Source organism: Melitaea cinxia, chromosome Z (assembly GCF_905220565.1).
Source record: "Melitaea cinxia chromosome Z, ilMelCinx1.1, whole genome shotgun sequence".
NCBI classification, from domain to species: Eukaryota; Metazoa; Arthropoda; class Insecta; order Lepidoptera; family Nymphalidae; genus Melitaea; species Melitaea cinxia.
In genome coordinates, this window is record NC_059424.1 from 15,888,747 (window position 1) to 15,908,108 (window position 19,362).

Genomic DNA, 19,362 nt, shown 5'->3' on the forward strand with positions numbered 1-19,362 from the left:
AAAGAAAATTAAATTATACATTTGTTTACAGAAATTATCATTATATTATTTTACAGTCATTTTCGTAATATGTTTATTTTATTTATATTTTATTATGAAAGTATCAAATGCGTTTTATCCGCTATAACAACAGGCGCTTGGCGCGTGTGAGCGAAAGAGACGGCTGCGCAGAATTTGGCGTGGACCTTACCTCTAAGAGCGCTAGCGCTCGACTGATTTACCGGGCTTGATGCGTGGCAATATATACTATCTTTTTATTATTTAATATAAAATGTATTAAAAATAATTACATCTTTTAATTATTTTTTTTGTATTCCTTAATGATGTAAGTTTACTTTGATGACGATAGTTCGTTAAAATTTCTTAGTTTTCTAAGAGAAATATCGCTTTTAAAATTGTACTTATTTGGAAAATATTCGTAACTTTAAATTTTTTTATCGTTTAATAGAGATACAAATGGAATAAAAATCTATGATAGTGGACAACAAAATTATATTCCACATATTATGATATTTTTTTAAAATGGTTTCAACGTAGAGGTTATTGAAAAGTAGGACTTCAAAGTATACATTGCGACCGTTTACCCAGGGAGGAGGCTGATGAAAAGGTTAATAATTTTATACACATAATATAAATCAAAATTCTGATCTGACTATGGACTACAACAAAGGTTGCTCTATTATATTTCAAGAATATAAATTACATTATTGCATCCAACACTGAGATTAACGACGTCAAAATATTACAATTTCGCGGATTGTTACCGATTTTTGTGAAATGGCTCTTAATATTCAACTACAAAACAAGATGAATACAAAGTTATTTATTTTAATTTTATGATAATTTCAAACATTTTTTGAATTTGTAAGTTGACAAAACTGGACATGTTTATAGTACCTACAAAGTGAATATTTTAATATATTCGCCTCTGTATTAAAACTTTGAATATGTTTTATAATTAAGTTAATCTTGAAGGAACCTTGCAAATAGATTTTGTTTTGATAAAAATCCTTCTGTTATTTTATATATATATATACATATACAGTTATAAAATACGCAAACAGTTATATAAATACAATTTTTTTATAAATTTTCTAAAATGTGTTTGTACATTTATTAGAATTAAAGTAATGGATAGCTCTCGAATCTCAAACCCTATACAATTAAGTATTTAGGATAGTTAAATCCAAGCTATTGTTCAAATATGTAATTGTGATGGCAATGCACAAACATCGTGATTTTAATCACTTAAATGATGTTCAATTTGGCACAATTTATTCAATACAATTCTTTACCAATTTTGGTACTTTAAACAAGTTGAGTCGTAATATATTAGAACTTATGTAATACCAATGAACAAAAATATAACTGAACATAATTCTAATAAATATACAAACATCGATAACAGCACCATATACAGCATCTTGCTGTATACCGTTACTTGGGTAACATATTTAATATATAATTTTATTTATTAAAACTCTTAATATTTAATATAATTGGACACTTTTATTCACATTTTTCGCAATGTAGAAGTGATATGTCCACATTATATGAATTAAAGCTTACTTTCCGTTTCATCCTACTGCAACATACTTTTGAAATACAATAAAATCAGTTAATACTTGAGATTTAGATAAGCGCTTCAGTCTTCGTTTTAGAAAATTAAATAGTTACTAGAGAAGATCACTTTCGGAAAATCAAAAGCAAACATATAGGTTAACACTTAGTAGAGCTACTGGAGAAGGAGGAATTGGACGGGGATCGCCAGAGGGTAGAACTGTTAAGGAAGCGTCGTGGACGCTGCGAGCGCTGCACCGAAAAGATCGGTTGAACGTGTAATACCTTCCTTCTCTATGGATATTTCTAAACGCAAGGAATAACACTGTTGTAACGAGCAGATAAAATTAAATAATAAATCGGAAACACTTTAAATGCTGTATGGCCCGCGAGTGGGACCTATCTGTCCGTTTAAACAAACAAGTTGCTACTCTTTACGTATATGGGATAGGTAACAAACGTTCGTATAGCGCTTAAAGCACAACGAGTACTGATGTACTCGAAGCAGCTCTCTGGACCCCCCTACTCGTAAGACATTCAGACAGAGATTAAGGGCGCTACTTGGTCATTACGGAAGGGCAAAATGTCAATACAAGGTTCAGAAAGTGCTAATGTCCTATGAGCGCTGTCGAATAATTCGGGGCAGCGCCAAAATGAACCCACTCGTAACACAAGTTTAAAAAGAAAGTTAAAGTTTGAATTTGGTGTTACGAGTGGGTAATGGTGCGACCGCTTAACGTGTCAGCGTGATATTAAGTGAGGGGCACTTCCTGACTGCCATAGCCGTGTGCCGCAAAGCGCTGTAGCCTGCGGACGTCGCGCCCTGTAACGTACCCCATGGCTGTTGGACGTGCGGTACATTGCCATGAGAGCCGACCGGAAGATGCCTTACCATGCCGGTGCTGATCTGCTGTAGAATTCCAGAGCCCTGAGAGCCGCTGAGGCATGCGGACGGTCGCCGTGACCTGATTGACTGCATCGATGACGTCAGCAAGAACGGAACGCTTGATGACGTATTCGGCATCGAACCACCCTACATTATAGGTAAAATATAGCATTTGTTCATTCTATAGGATATTATTTCGTTGATAAGTTATCGAGTAGAATTTAAAAAATCTTTATAAGATTAGTTTCATGCAAATAAAATGTAATCATTAATTGTTGTTACCGTTTCTCGGTCGTGACAACAATTTAGCGTTGTTAATGTATTCAAAAAAATTACATTGCACGTATAAGTAGGTATTAAGTATAGACGTTATTTGTTTCATTATAAAAACTTAAAATTAGTAAAAATGAGTAAAACTATGATTGTTGTATTATTATATTTTCGTGTATTCTTCGAACTTACTGCATATAAAGTCGTGTCAGTTTGTACGTAAAAGCAATTAGTAGAAGATGCTGCTGCATGCCTTAAATTGTTGGTACGATGTTACAACAAATGAAAACCGTCGAACTTATATTTTTGTGCTTCAGAAATAAATTAGTAAAGTACTCTACATAGTTTAATTATATGCACGGAGATGTTGCCATCTTTGTGTTTTGATATACTAGTAAATTTTACAAATCACATATTATTTTTAAAGTTTAGGCAACATCTAAGTGACGCTAAATTTATATAATATGTATGGAGATAATATATAGAAGTCGTAACTGAACGACAAACATGTAAGAGAAGATCATACTCACGATCATGCTCCGTGCAAGCTGCGTAGAAGAACAAATAGCAACAATGAATGAGACAGCGCTAATCATCGGCTCACAGCCTCGACATGAATGAAAAGATGGCTATTGATTTGTATAATTTTACACCCAAAGATACACTGAACGAAGTTTTAAGCTTTTGATGAGGCGCGAGCTCCAGTCGACAGTGTGTTTCTTGTTGAGATTCGCGAACGATTTCAAAGTATATTCTCAATTTACTTGCATTTAACATTGAATAGCATTTTATTTAGAATTTTTTTTTGAGACACCCAATTTTAATGCCAATTGTATTGCCAATTTTTTTTACCGTTCAAACACAAGCTCGATGAGGGTCCTTGCAGGTTGTCGAAGATGAAGCAGCGCGATAGCAATAACAGGCGCAGGAGCTATTCTCCAGCGATTCACGTTGACACAGTGACGTGACTACCGTCATGCATCACGATTTGGTCACAAAATTAGCATGCATCACTTCATTATTTCTTGAAGGTTAAGGTTTCGGTCTCCTCGCAGGAATGAATGTAGTAGCTATGTGATACAATGATTTACAATGATTGAACAGGAATAGTTCGTAACGTGTAATTATACGTCAACCAGGTTCGTGCAGATAGACATGTGTGATGGTGATGATGAGCAATGAGACAATCTCTCCCAGTCCACGTGGGAAGAAGACGCAATCGCAGAAGAAAACAGTCCACATCAAAATAAGCCGTTCCAAGTCGACATTTAATAGAGGATTCGGGAAACCGTTGAGAGGCGGGTGAGGATAGAATACATCACTTACAACGCAATGTGAGGTGGATGGCACGGACAGGCTCGAGCCTGAGCCGCCCCTTCCTCTGTACTGATGAACCTGCCAAAACAATAGCGTCACTTCACCATTAGCAATGATGAAATTATTGTTACCCGGACTTCCGCATCTGTTCTAAGAATTTCTTCCGCGTAGAGTGTGTTGTGTCATTATATTATAAAATGTGTTAAATATGAATATAGAAAATGAGTCAGTTATGTAAAATTTCTGTGGTTGCGATCGTGCGACTTACAGTGGGCGGAGACAAATTTACAGCGGATCCTCGACGTTCTTGTGGTCCAATGCTCGAGTGGCGTCGAGTCGGTAATCCAGAAGTGCCTCCTGGAGTTCCACCAGGAGAAGAGGCGCAAGATGGTGCTATGCGAATCTTGGGGGTCATCAAAGTGTTGTCTGACAAGCGTCTATTTGGAAACACGCTTGTTACGCGCAAAAAGTTACCGTCGTTATTAGTAGAATTGTTCGATCCGAAGAACCATTGACCAATGCCGGTATCTAAAAAAAATGTTTATTAGGTACACGTTTAGGCTTCAATTGGTTTAGTTTTTAATGCACGAACTAACACTTACTCTTAAATCTGCCTACACTACCGGTAGCACTACCAGCCGCGCTACCAGCTGCGCTACCAGCTGCGCTACTGGCAGCTGTGGTGGTTATAGGTGCGGCAATTGAGTTTTTGCGTGCCATATCTTCGGCACTTGAAGTCTTGCGTTGTTCCACCCTTAGATTAGGTATATTAAAGGGTGGGGCTGTCACATTGTCTGTGCTTATCTGATGACGTAGAGCACGACGATCAGGGTTCGGCACAGCGGTGGCATTACTTTCCTTTAGCTTACTACGTTGATGCTTGTCAATGTTCTCCATCATGTCGTAAAGTATCTGAGCAAATGATTTAACCAAATATAATTTTGAAATTTTTTCTTTGCTTAATCTTATATTGTAATTCTACGAGTATATTAATTTTCAAATTTAGTGAATTAATGTTATTTTGACCTTATGATTAGACCTGAGCATAGACAAATCATGCAACATTACTTGTAAATAACATTATACAGGGTTTTTTCTTTTCTTTTTAAAAATGATTAAAGCCATTTTATACAACTAATGATTAGCTGTTATTACATTTTAACAAGAGTCAACGCATAACATAAAGGAATCTTACAGATATATACTTTCGGCACGTTAGTACCAGCACCCAGTGATAGTTAGGTGTTACTGTAGCCTATATGAGAAAGTTAATAAAATATATGGCAAAACAATGTTTGCGGGGTCAGCTAGTAGTATGTATATAAAATGTTGTCAAGTTTAATATTTATTTTTTAAATTTTGTTATTAATTTCATGTATTTATTACGTTTAGTTTGAACAACATCTTAAATATTATCAAATAAGGTTGAGTTAAATGATAAATGTTACTATTGTATAAGTACATTTTGCACAGAATGGCATCGGTGAGGCATTTAATGACCTGTTCACCTTAGTCTCGGATAAATAGAGCGCCAAATTAAATTTATGTCAACAGCCTATTATAATCGGTCTTCTTGCCAATAACAACTTACTGATTGCATTTTCATAGATATAATGGCGTAGATATGATAATATAGATTTAACACAGCTTTCAAGCTTTAAATTTATATATAAATTAATTTTAATATATTTTGTGCACAATTTTAAGGCAAAAACGTCTCATAAAACGATATGTCATAATAACGCCGATCAAATAAATAAAATTATAAGTAACGAAGTAAGAACGAGAAAAGCGATAAATAATATAAGTAATGAGCTAAACGCGAATTTTTTACTTTTTATAACATTAATGTAAAAGTATACATGAGTGTAATAGCCAAGAGTCTAAGAGTTTGTGGGTAAAATTGATTTGAATGTACTCTACTGAGCTGATGAAAAACGAACGGGGTTGTTTGTCCTGTTCATTTGAAATAAAATTTTTATTTATATGCATAAAAAAGTATCTAACATGTTAGTGTATACTTATTTAGTAAACTTACCTCCATAAGAGTACCGAATTGCTCTAAATTAAGTGCTGGGTTGATGGTCTGAGGAGCCAATGTTGGTATCATCTTAGTAGCCATCAAATTAGTAGTCAGCCCGAACTTCTTTTCCAATAGCATGGACTTGTACAGTTCTGTAACGAGTGCCTTTTAGTATTTCATACAAAAGAACAACGCAGAGCAATAAAATATCGCATCGCAAAGTTCGCTTTTGCGTACCTGTTTCAAATATTTATAACCACAAAAAATATATATGTATATGCGTATATTGCTATAACACCATCGCTAGCGTCGATAATTTTATTAATAATACTAAATTTAAACATTTGAACAAAACTTTACTACAATATGACACATTTTTATTTGCGTATTTATAAAAAAAAACACGTAATACGGCGTTTGGCTAAACTTATTCATTAAATTGTCATCACACAACAATTTACTAAGCAAGTAGCAATGTTTTGGTTTAACAATTTTAACGTTAATTCGAGGGACTACTTACTCACGACACGAGTGGTTATATCAGGGTCATTCAGCCTCATGACCAGAAGTGTCGGTATTACATCTTCCATGACATGGTTCCTATCCAAACGTGTCAAAATGAGCTCAAAGAAGCCGAGAATCAAATTTAAAATTTTAACGTCGCTCTGATTCTGTTCGAGCATAATCCTCAGTTTCCCCAATATTACGTTGTGTATTATTTGATCAGGCAACAAGTCTGCGCTGTTCTGTAGAGCAATTAATGATGCCGTCTGTAAGCAAGTATATATTTATAAGTCAACAATACTTCAATATTTTTAAGATAAAACTACTACTGTAGAAATACTGGACCTGAATATGGCTGTTGTTATTGTTCATAGCGGCGTAAAGTAGAGGCATGATCTCATTATCCATGTCTTCCTTTGAGCATTTACGCATTATAATATGAAGATTTTCCAGCATTGTGACTGATGCTTGTAGGGTCTTAGGCGAGTTCATCAGGGCATAAAAATCCACGGTTCTAAATGAAAAAAAAAAATGTTTTACATATGATCTCTCTCTCTCTCTCTCTCTCTCTCTATATATATATATATATACATATATATATATATATATATATATATATATATATATATATAATACTGAATTGTAATATATTTTAAAACTTATTTGGTAATTATTATGATCGGCTCTAAAGTTAAGAAATTTACCTTAACGCGGGTAAGATGTAGGTGGAAAACTCTTCATTTGTAGCTTCATTCGTTATCCATACAACGGCAATGAGCACAGAAGCTAATATCTCTGTGTTTTTGATTTCGACCTGTACAACTGGCCAAACATGCTGCCAACGTAGTTTCTGAAAGATAATTAATTAATAATAATACATAAAATCAAGCACAACGTTTAAATAGCGTATTATATTGTTGTTTATTTTTCACGATAAATAATTATTACAATACAAATATTTGTGTAATATTCCATCGCTTTGCTCGAAATTTATTTTAAAGTAGCTGTGTTCGCGGCTTCGTCTAGAATTTAACAAAAAAGTTATTATTCAGTTCACCGAATCATAAAATTAATAAATTTCTGAAATAAAAGTAGCGTGCGTTACTTCTTATTACATCAGCTATCTGCCAGTGAAAGTCTCGTCAAAGTCGGTCCAGCCGTTTCATAAATTAGCCAGAAACAGAGTTTCAGACAGATAGACAAAAATTGTAAAAAATATTATTTTGGTATGTACCGTGTATATTATCCATATGCATTTAGTAAAAAGCAGTTATTTTAATATTACAAACAGACACTCCAATTTTATTTATATTTATAGATAATATTGATTAAACAACGTTATTACCTAAATTACTAAACAACATTTCTTTTACAGAATAAAGTAATTTGTCTGTTGCATATCAATTCGGATTCTTAGCAAAAACAAATAAGCTCTCACAAAATTATTAAAATGTTTAAATAATAATAATTATTATTGTGCGCGTTACGCTAGTGTACCTACTATAGAATAAAACCGGAAAAAAAATTGTATGGTTTAAAATACAGCTTTGTTGCTAGAAAGCAATTTCCTCCTACAGGTACCAATCTATATTCTACATTTGTACATATAATAAAATGGTAGGAAAGTCAAAACTGTACATATATAAGTTTGACGCTAAATCTTACAAGTGACAAAAACCGTGCCAGGCTTTTAGCTGTGTCAAATAAAGAGTCAGGTCACTGGTTACACGAAATGCCGTCAAAAAATCTTGGGATAATTTAGACAATGACAGTTTTAGAATTGCTCTCGGCCTCCGGTTGGGAGCTCCACTGTGCTTTGAACACAGATGTCCGTGCGGAAAAGAGGTCGATTCTTTCGGACTACACGGCCTTTCCTGTAACAAGAGTTCAGGTAGGTTTTCCCGCCACGGTTCCCTAAACGATACCATAAAAAGAGCTCTTGCCACCATCGACGTTCCTGCTCTTATCGAGCCTACTGGGATTAGTCGCAATGATGGCAATAGACCTGATGGGTTGAAGTTGGTTCCCTGGGAAAGGGGACGGGCGCTTTTGTGGGAAGCAACCTGCGTTGACACACTTGCTCCGTCTCATGTCAGGGAAATAGCGGGAGCAGCAGCGGAAAAAGCTGAAACGACTAAACGGCACAAATATTCGTCACTAATTCCAAATTATATCTTTGTGCCGTTTGCAGTCAAAAAACTTGGACCTTGGAGTAGCAGTGCTAAAAATTTTTTTTAATGAGATAACTCCTCGCCTTATTGCCTCCACTGGTGAAAAGAGGGCTGGTGCATTTTTTGCTCAGAGAATCGACATAGCGATTCAACGGGGAAATGCTGCTAGCATTCTTGGTACGATTCCACGCAGACATGATTTATACCAAAACTATCAGTAAATATTTAGTTATTAAGTTGTGAATTGTAAATATGTATAATGTTTAATAAACTATTGTTATATAAAACAGTACATTGAATATTTTTTTTAAAAAATACTTGGTGTGTGATCTACAATCGATACCGAAGCCAAAAATATAGTTTTTAGAATTTTCGTGTGTCTGTTTTTCAGTTTGTCTGTATGTATGTCCGGGATAAACTCAAAAAGTACTGCATGGATTTATTTCAAATATCGCAAGAATATTATTAAGAAGTCTGGTCAGTCATCACGCTATCACCTACGGGGAACGAGCGTTGAACCTTTATTTCTTCAACGCATTCTGTAACAACGTGTAATCTAACGACGCATATTTAACCAACTTCAAAAAAAGGAGGAGGTTATTCAATTCGACCGTATATATAAATATATATATTTATATTTATGTATGTTCGGGGATAACTTCGTCATCTATGAACCGATTTTGATAATTATTTAATTGTTGGAAAGGAGATAATCTATAATTTGGTACCATGATAAGGAAACCAGGATCGTCGGAACGGAAATCGAGGGAAACTCTCGAAAATCCGCATAACTTTTTACTGGGTGTACCGATTTAGATGATTTTTAATTTAATCGAAAGCCGATGTTTATCATGTGGTCACATTTAAATTTCATCGAGATCAGGTTACAACATTTGGAGTAATCTTCGATAATGCGTATTTACTTGACTATTTTTTTCATCTACCTACGTTGTATTACTTGTCGATATAATTGAAGTCGGTTTTTCTTCGTTTGCCTGCAAACACAATTATTTAATGTTGTTGTTATTATGTTAATAACCAAGCTAGCTTCACACTATAAATAAAAACATTCTGTAGTATATTTAGTACCAGCATTGCACCCGTGCGAAACCGGGGCGGGTCGCTAGTAAGAAATTCAATAAACGCTTCACACTCAATGTGTAATTCTGTTTTCATGTCATTTGGATCAAATCCTAAGTGTTAATTGTTACGATATCTATAGTTGAAGAACTAAAGACCCTAATAATTTATAGTACAATATTTACAATATCTCGTGTCTAAAAAGAAAAGCGTGGACGGATTCGGTCTACGCATTAATGAATTAAACCTATGTATACTCTTTTGATTTCACCCCCTCTCCACACATGCATACGGACATAAATAAACGCCACACTCTCGACGGTTTCCCAAAAACTACAATCACAGAATTTGAATCATATGTCTGGAAATAGAGAACCTAAAAATACAAACGCTAGACCAGGATAAATACTAGTGTGGGCTATCCCAAAAAAAAAAAAAGCGGAACAGTTCAGCCATTTTCCAAAAACGCCCTGTTATTAAGAGCCATTTCACAAAAATTGTAACAATCCGCGAAATTGTAATATTTTGACGTAGTTAATCTCAGTGTCGGATGCAATAATGTAATTTATATTCTTAAAATATAATAGAGCAACCTTTGTTGTAGTCGATAGTCAGATCAGAATTTTGATTTATATTATGTGTATAAAATTATTAACCTTTTCATCAGCCTCCTCCCTGGGTAAACGGTCGCAATGTACACTTTGAAGTCCTACTTTTCAATAACCTCTACGTTGAAACCATTTTAAAAAAAATAGTAATATGTGGAATATAATTTTGTTGAATAATAGAACAGAGTTTTATTCCATTTGTATCTCTATTAATCAATAAAAAAAAATTAAAGTTACGAATATTTTCCAAATAAGTATAATTTTAAAAGCGATATTTTTCTTAGAAAACTAAGAAATTTTAACGAACTATCTTCATCAAAGTAAACTTACATCATTAAGGAATACAAAAAAAAAAAATAACTAAAAGATGTAATCGTTTTTAATACATTTTATATTAAATAATAAAAAGGTCCACGCCAAATTCTGCGCAGCCGTCTCTTTCGCTCACACGCGCCAAGCGCCTGTTGTTATAGCGGATAAAACGCATTTGATACTTTCATAATAAAATATAAATATAATAAACATATTACGATAATGACTGTAAAATAATATAGTGATAATTTCTCTAAACAAATGTATAATTTAATTTTCTTTTCTCACATTATCAATATAAATAGGCATTTCAATCTGTTTGTCTTGTTATTTGTTAATTAATATGTTTGTCGGTGTCGATGTCATAAAATGCTATTTTATTCATATCGTAAATATTAGATTCATTCGTAAACTGAAAAAACTAAATCAATTAAAAAAAAATTGTTTCATAAATTGATTTTTTATTTTTATTTTAAATTTATTGACTGTTGTTATATAACATACTTGAAATTTTTAACAAATTAATTATTTAAAAAACATTTTATACCATAGTTATTAATTTTTATTATAAATTAGAAAATGATCAAATGGTCTTTTCGTTGTCAAACTATACTTACTAGCACAAAGATCGCGCGGCTCGTACGACTCACGCGATGCGACCAAATTTACCTAAACTTGCAGAGCGTAAAATTGTGAAATAGCTCTTAAAGATGTGTACTTATTATTTTTGTTTTAAAAGTGTACATTTTTTTTAATATAAATAATATTGGTTTTGAGTAAATCCTGTTATATTTTACGGGGATGGAATCCGCGACCGTTTGCGCATCTTTCAGTTGTTGCAACCGCTGCACTTATGGTATCTTGAATGTATGTTCATAATACAGAAATGGTCTGTTTCATTATAAGTATATACTGTTGGTTACTAAACAACTACATTCGATATATGTTTTTTTTTTACATAATATTTTTCGGACAATTTATATTATGTGTATATGAGCAGTGCAATCTGTAGTTAGTAATACATACATTTTTCATTTAATATAAGATAAAAGAACATTTTAAAATCGATTGTTACTCTAGACGTTGAAAGAAAGTTTTTAATGAAATGAAACTAGATACTGCTCGTATTTCCAATACTCCTTGATCAACTAACGTCAATTACGATGCTAAGAATAAATGCAATAATGATGTTTAAAATGCAAAAATAAGTTGCTGCACAAATATCTGGATAACGATTGCGGATAACCTGGATGTTAAGAGTGAACTTGATTAGGCTTATGTCCAGCGGTAGACTGCGATAGGTTGAACTGACGATGATGATGATGAATCTGCTGCACTAGTATTTCGTGCTCTACTACACTTGTACTCTAGTACTTAAAAATTAATTTCCCGTTATTTACAGGGATATTAAAGGGCTATTATAATGTTAAATAGTAAAATTGAAGGTTTTCCCCGTAGACTACTCTAAAATTTCCAAATAAAATGTCTTAGTCTATTCCGAGATAGGGGGACTACGATGTTTTTGATACTCCAGGGCATACGTTCAAGTAAGTTGTAAAGTAGTAAGTTGTTAAGAAGTTTGTATACATATTTACGACATACCAAAGAATTTAAAAAAACATAGCATATTCAAGCATATTTGCTGTCGAATTTGTTGCTGTCATACGAAAAGTTATATTTGTTGGAGTTGGATCGTTTGTTTTGTGCTATGTGTATTGTCAGACATAGTATATCATTATACTGGTGACAGTTAACTATGAGGCAAACAAATAAATGAATACATAAGTACGTTCCGGATTGTTTTTCTTTATATGTTTTAGATCTAATTTGAGCTTCAACTAAAAATAATATTTCGTTTAATACGTTATGAAAGCCACCACAATTTCATATCATAAGACGACGCGTTGGCACAGCGGTCACAGCACTGGCTGTTGCGACCGGCAGCGCGGGTTCGATCCTCGCTCACGATAAACATTTGTATTGGCCATATAAATGTTTGTCGTGGTCTGTGCGTTTGTGCTTGTATATTGTGTAATTCCGGACCCCCGACACAGGAGAAAATTATACTGGGGGCCGTTGACTTTGAAGCGTTTATTTATTATTATTTTTTACTACGCCTTTTCTTTCTGTACACTTTTTTGGTGAGCTACTTATGGTATAAATATTTGCAATAATTAAAGTACTACAACAAAGCAATTACCTTTTATTTTGTAACTGTAAACCTGTAACTAATCGGTAACCTACTACATACGCATTCTTTCATTGATTCACTTGGATTAATGGCTTCAATAAGTGCCAAAATAGCACAGCTGCTTTCGCCAACGTTACGTAGAATGGAGATGATCGCTATATTCAATCAGCATTCGCATAGCATATAATGTGTGGTTGAATCTTTAGTATAAGTTTTGCAGTCGTGAAAGTTAATGCAACGATTGGTCAGCATCAACGTGGTATAGATGCAGCATTGACGCTGGTCAAGCGTCGACAGACAGCATTTACAAGACAGTCTAATATTATTACAGCCGATTCAAAAATAAAATTGACGCACTTACCTGTTACAAGTAAAATACAAATCATTGCAATTCGCACATGCAGCACATATTTCTACGCATATAAAAATAATAATTTTTAACTAAAAATTAGGCTTATTGCGGATTTTTTTTTCCACAGATAATAAGTAAATTTAATTTAATGAAAGATGAATATTTATGCTACACAAACGTTTTTGACCGAAATTAATAAACCGTGTTGTCTGAAGACATTTTCTGGTATTAACAAGCAATTTACATAAATTCAAAGTCTTCTGCCACCGTTTATTACAAGCTTCCGGAAATTCAATGTAGATAATAAAAATTAATCATAAGTTTTCAATGTGAATAACATTAAAAATAGTAAAGATGTACCTTTGACCTTTAAAAATCTACTAGTTATTTAAAAACCTTTTTACTTATTTCTCCAATGCATATTTATTTAAATTATTTATAAGCATAATTCGCTGAGCATTATTACACAGGAAAAATAAATAAATAAATACCTTCGGTATGAACGGTAAAGCTTCAATAAGTGGGCCTTTATAGAAGTGGATCTTTTGTGCATTATCTTTTAACGTGATGACATCTAAGAATTGCATCGCTTGGATTGCCGGTTCAATTTGACACCTAGAATTTGTAAAAGCATATTTCTATTACTCACAATTTTATTTACAAAACAATGATATGTAAATAACAACTAACCTAACCTATATAATACAGTACTATATTAGATTCACCAATAAATTAATGATAAAGGATTATACGACGCCGCGTTGGCGCAATGGTCAGAGCACTGGTTTGTGGCTATTGCACTAGCGGTTGTGGGTTCGATCCCCGCACATGCCATACATTTGTATTAGTCATACAGATATTTGCCGTGGTCTGGGTGCTTGTGCAGTCTTTGTAGGTCTCCCCACCGTGCCTCGGAGAGCACGTCAAGCCGTCGGTCCCGGTTGTATCATGCCAAACTGCATTAAGCTCTGATCCTTCTCCTATACGGGGAAAGAGGCCTATGCCCAGCAGAAGGATACTACAGGCGAAAGCGTAAAGTATTATATAATTAATTGATATATCACAATTTATAATCAAATAAATAAAATGAAATGAAAATACAATTTTTATGAAATATAATTTTTTTTTTCGTATATGTATATATTTTATTCGGATGTTACGTAACAACGTTAACATCCGAATAAAAAATATATACAAAGCTGATGCCTGCATATCTGCTTTACTCAAACAAAAAAAGCTAATCCACTCTGTTAAAATAAAACCGTATATTTCAAGGCTATGCACTCTTTGTACATATATAATTTATCGACATTTTGTAATTGAGTGATGAACGTACGAAACGTCTAATCTGAAAACAATCCAAAATGTATTAATATTTAAGCATCAATCATCACAAGAAGGTGCTGGTGTATACCAGTCTTTATAAAATAACAAACATAATAAGCATAACTTTAAAGTAATACAAAACAATAAATTGAATCGCTAAAATTTATGTTGTTTGTATATTAAAAATAAAAATAAAAATGTAGAAGAGATATTACTTAAAGTAGTTGATGAGTGGTAATAGTTGAGTTGAGGGTCGTGAGTGAGGGTCACGTGACAGCAGGCGTTGGACGGCCTCTTGAAGACCGGGCGGGATGCGAGGCAGCACGTCGTTCACTTGTTGTTCCAACTGTTTATGAATTTTAGAAATTCATTACCATTATATTGCAAATTGTATCAATCAGTTTAATGTTAAGTTAAATATTTTATGAAATGTAATATTACAATAATGTCAACCTATTCTTAAAATTAAATTTTTTACGTAGGTTAACGGGTGTTCCGTCATCGCACTTTTACGTAGTAAATCGTAGTTTTAACGTTATAATCGATGTTCTGTGTATGAAGGTTTATGCAGCAACAAAACGCAGCCTTGTAAAGCTGTTATGCACTCACTGCCCGTGAGTTGAAATTTTTGGCAGAAACTGGAGGGTACTTGCAATTAGTAGTTACTACACACATGATCGCGCCGCGAACGCACGTCGCCTAATCTGACACGACTGCTACGCGGGCTTCTTATGCTGATGTGTTATCGTTAAATACCATGAACTCATAGCATCTTCTCAACTCCAATACTTTTGATGCTATGTGCAGAATCCAACCAGCTGGTGTGCCCAATCGATAGTGGAAGTCATCATCGATTCTCTAAGGCACGTGAGTGCATTTTATTTTGTTGCTGCGTGCCTCATAACGTCCTGAACATCGATTCCATCGGCAGATTATTCCTGGTCTGACCTAAATTTAGTAAGAGTCACCTATCGTTTCCTTTGTTGAGGTGCGTACAACGGGTATAGTCAAAAGCAACTGATATACTCGTAACTGTTAATTCTTTTTTATGTAATTTTGTTTGGGTTTAAAAATTTATACAATAAAAATAAATAAAAGAAAAATACTCTACAACTAAAAGAAAAGTGATCCATTATTTGAGTGTCGATATTATAATCTCAAATCAAATGATTTTATTGTCAATTTAAAATAATATCTATATTTTTTTTAGATCGAATGAAGATCATAATAATGAATAAAGATACTTCGTAGCATTAATACTTTTGCAAAGTATTACTTTTGTTTCACAAATTGCGAACAGTGACTTAACTGACGCTTAAAGTGGGATTTGATGGCGAAAAAGAAAATTAGAATATAGTAACTTTACCTTTTTAATTCCATCAACTATCGGCAAAACAAGCCCTTGGTGATACTAAAACCAGGGTAAACACTATCACTATTGTTTTAAAATTACAGAAAGCATAATTTCTCCAATATATAAATTATTGAATTCAGTGAGTCAGTACAACGAAACAAACTTGCTACATAACGATATATTGATAGATTTCATTTAAATTTCTGTTTCCTTATTTATAAATGTAATGAAAAATATGTAAAAAATACTGTATGCTTAAAACTTTGTTATTAAATATTTTATTTCGATACTTTGCTTCGCATTAACAGATTATTTATAGTACCAGTAATAAATATTGACAATACCTCGTCCTTATATAAAAAAAATTTGGTACATTATAGGTGTACGTATATATATATCTTATCGTATAGTGTAAACGATTCGTATCGTATAGTGTAACTAAATTATTTGTGTTTGGGTGTAAACTACTTTTTTTAATATGATATCTTTTGTTCTATTCTTTTCTGTTGTTTCTGAAGTACATTTGAATATTTACTAACCGACTTCCAAAAAAGGAGGAGATTCTCGATTCGAATGCATTTTAATTTTTTTTATATGTTACCTCAGAACTTTTGACTGTGTACCCAATTTCGACGATTTTTATTTTAATCGAAAGGTGATGCGTATCATCGAGTTCCGTTTAAATTTAATTGCAATCTAACAAGCGCTTTTCGAGTTATATCTAATAATGTATTATAGCTATATATTGGACTATTATTTCGTCGACCCACGTTGTATTATACCGCATAACTTTTCACTGAGTATTCCGGTTTCAATTATTCTTATTTTATTCAAAAGCTGATACTTGTTTTGTTTTCCAATCTAAATTTTATTGAGATCTGTTGAGAGCTTTTTGAGTAATATTTGATAACGCGTATTTACTTGACTATTTTTTCGGCTACTTGTCGACGTAAATAAAGTCGTTTTTTTTTTCGTTTGTAACAAACACATTTATTTATATCTTTAGTAAAAACAAAGTTTTTTTTTTTAAAGGAGGCAAGCAATTTGACTATATTTTTTGTGTGTAACCTTACTTTTTGAAGTAAAATTTCTTTACGCACTGTTATAACCCTGAACTGTTAGCTTTAAGCCTTACCTGCCCTGCTCTCAGCACATTTCCTCTAGAACCCTCAGACGACTGCTCCTCGCAGTCAGTCCTACTCCTACCTTCAACTCTGACGGTCGCATTCAAAATTATTTCAAGTTCATTTTTATTCATAATCCTTAAATCTTAGTATTTCTAGTTTGTGAACATTCCTTTTTTCAAAAATGGGCTTAACCAGTGTCCTATAACACCACGCTTGTTTTGGGTAGTAAGCTGATGATTGTGTGACGATAGCGTCACAAGAAAATATGATCGGGCGAGGCGAACGGAAGTTGCGAGGAAGATATAACTTAATAAAGATAGAAAGAGAGAGAGTTACGTTTCGTATATCACTGTAGGGGCAACTAAGGAAGTTTTACTTCCGTCGTGTGGTCTAAAGCACACCCGTTGGTGGACAAATTTTGTTTCTTCTTTTTTTATTGAAAGATGGTGCTTGTTACGTAAATCTATTTTCGATCTGACAAGTATTTTTAAAACTCATGAGTACGTACCAAAAATTTCGGCCCTTAGTTCCCGGCAGCCCCACTAATCCCGGTTACTTCTGAGGAAGGGGTGCAAGCCTACGTCCAGTGGACTGCAATAGGCTCTGATGTGTGTGTATATGTAAGTGTTTTTGGAGTTATTTTTAATAATGCGTATTCACTTGTCCAATTTTTCGGCGACCTACGTTGTATTATACCTCATAACTGTTTACTGGGTGCACGAATTTGATCATTCTTTTTAATCGGAAGCTGATGCATGTCACATGATCCCTTTTAAATTTAGTCCAGATCTGATGAGTACTATTGAATTATCTTTAATGATGCGTATTTTGTTGACTATTGCCAACACAATATGCTATCAAACTCACTTTTATTTTTTACACGTTTCTTTGCAAGTGTATTTGACAAGTAATCTGCTGGTTTTTGATTAAAAAAATACGTAAACCTCAAACGATATTTGGAGCAGGAATTAACAAATTCCTGTATAAAAAAGGCAAACATTTGCTAATGGAACTAAAATATATTTTCGAGAGCCAGAGGGTTTTTTGAAGTAAATTAATCCGGAATCTATAGAAATTTTTAAATTAATTACATTTTGTACGGAATTAGATAGGTATTATAATATTGTATACATAAAACGAGATTTTAAATATTTACATATAAAATGACACATACGTACAAAACGAACAGACGTCATAATCGGTAGTCTTAGTAAGTAACTGACTACTTTAAATAAGAATAGTTCGAAGAAATATATGTTCAAACATAACATCCGAATGACTGCACCAAATTGGGTAATAAATTTATTTGCTCGTTATTGGCAGAACAAAGGTTTGCATATATATAAATATATATATAGTTCACGAACGATTACGTTCATCGAAGATCACCGGGTGAGCTAGTTTTTAATGAAGAAAATAATGAAGTTTATTTACTGAAAGTTGTTTCCATGTAACAATAAATTTGTATCTAAGTAAAGAATATTCTTTTCAATTTTAAAGGTAAAATAGAATATATATAATATTCCGTTTTACATTTTTAGCGAAGTCCAAGTAAACACGAAACATGTTCTATCTATTAATATCTTATGTATAACAAAGCATAATTATGGGTATGTATTATATCATTATGTAAGGATCTGGGGAGTAATTGTATATCCACTTATCCCAAACAATGTAATAAGCAAGGCATGAATACTATTCCGAGGTGATACTATCCCATACAGGAAAAGGTCAATTAGCATTCAAACATTATATTATAACAATAGTATTAGGATGGTGGTTAGAATTTTGCGCAGAGCTGGATCTACCTAAGGGCTTAATCGTCTTAATATGTATATATTAGATTAGATACCAGGTCCCCTGTGTGATACCTGTTTTTAACCGACATCCAAAAAGGAGAAAGTTCTCAATTCGATTGTATTTTTTATTGAGCACCACCTTTCGGTTAAAAAAAGAATCATCGAAAAAATCGGTCTACCTAGTAAAAAGGTCAGTAAAAATCAGGTGAATTAAGAACCTCCTCCATTTTTGAAGTCGACTAATCAGTTCGCCGTATTTAAGTTTTTTATTTAAAAATTATAAATAAAAGAAATAGTACGAAATTAAAGGACTTATTATTTAGATAAAATCTACTTACAGTAAAAGTTTGAAAAAATTAACCTGGTAATAAATTACTACAGCGCAAAAACAAATTTATTAAATTAAATGAAAGAATCTGGACAGGAATAATTCTTCCGTCATTAACGGGGTCACAGAGATTAATATTTTAATAATATAAATA

General features: G+C 33.2%; 1 protein-coding gene across 1 annotated transcript in view; it reads right to left on the reverse strand.

Annotated features, from left to right (window-relative positions):
• Nucleotides 1-2,293: 2,293 nt before the first annotated feature.
• Nucleotides 2,294-19,362, reverse strand: part of LOC123668994 (SCY1-like protein 2) — a 130,250-nt gene continuing 113,181 nt past the window's right edge. Inside the window, exons 7-15 of the mRNA XM_045602674.1 lie at nt 14,816-14,946; nt 13,766-13,889; nt 7,271-7,410; nt 6,906-7,074; nt 6,577-6,826; nt 6,072-6,208; nt 4,630-4,945; nt 4,302-4,561; nt 2,294-2,593 (exon numbers count right to left, since the gene is read on the reverse strand). Of these exons, the coding sequence (XP_045458630.1) occupies nt 2,294-2,593; nt 4,302-4,561; nt 4,630-4,945; nt 6,072-6,208; nt 6,577-6,826; nt 6,906-7,074; nt 7,271-7,410; nt 13,766-13,889; nt 14,816-14,946 (1,827 nt within the window). The remainder of the gene's footprint in view (nt 2,594-4,301; nt 4,562-4,629; nt 4,946-6,071; nt 6,209-6,576; nt 6,827-6,905; nt 7,075-7,270; nt 7,411-13,765; nt 13,890-14,815; nt 14,947-19,362) is intronic.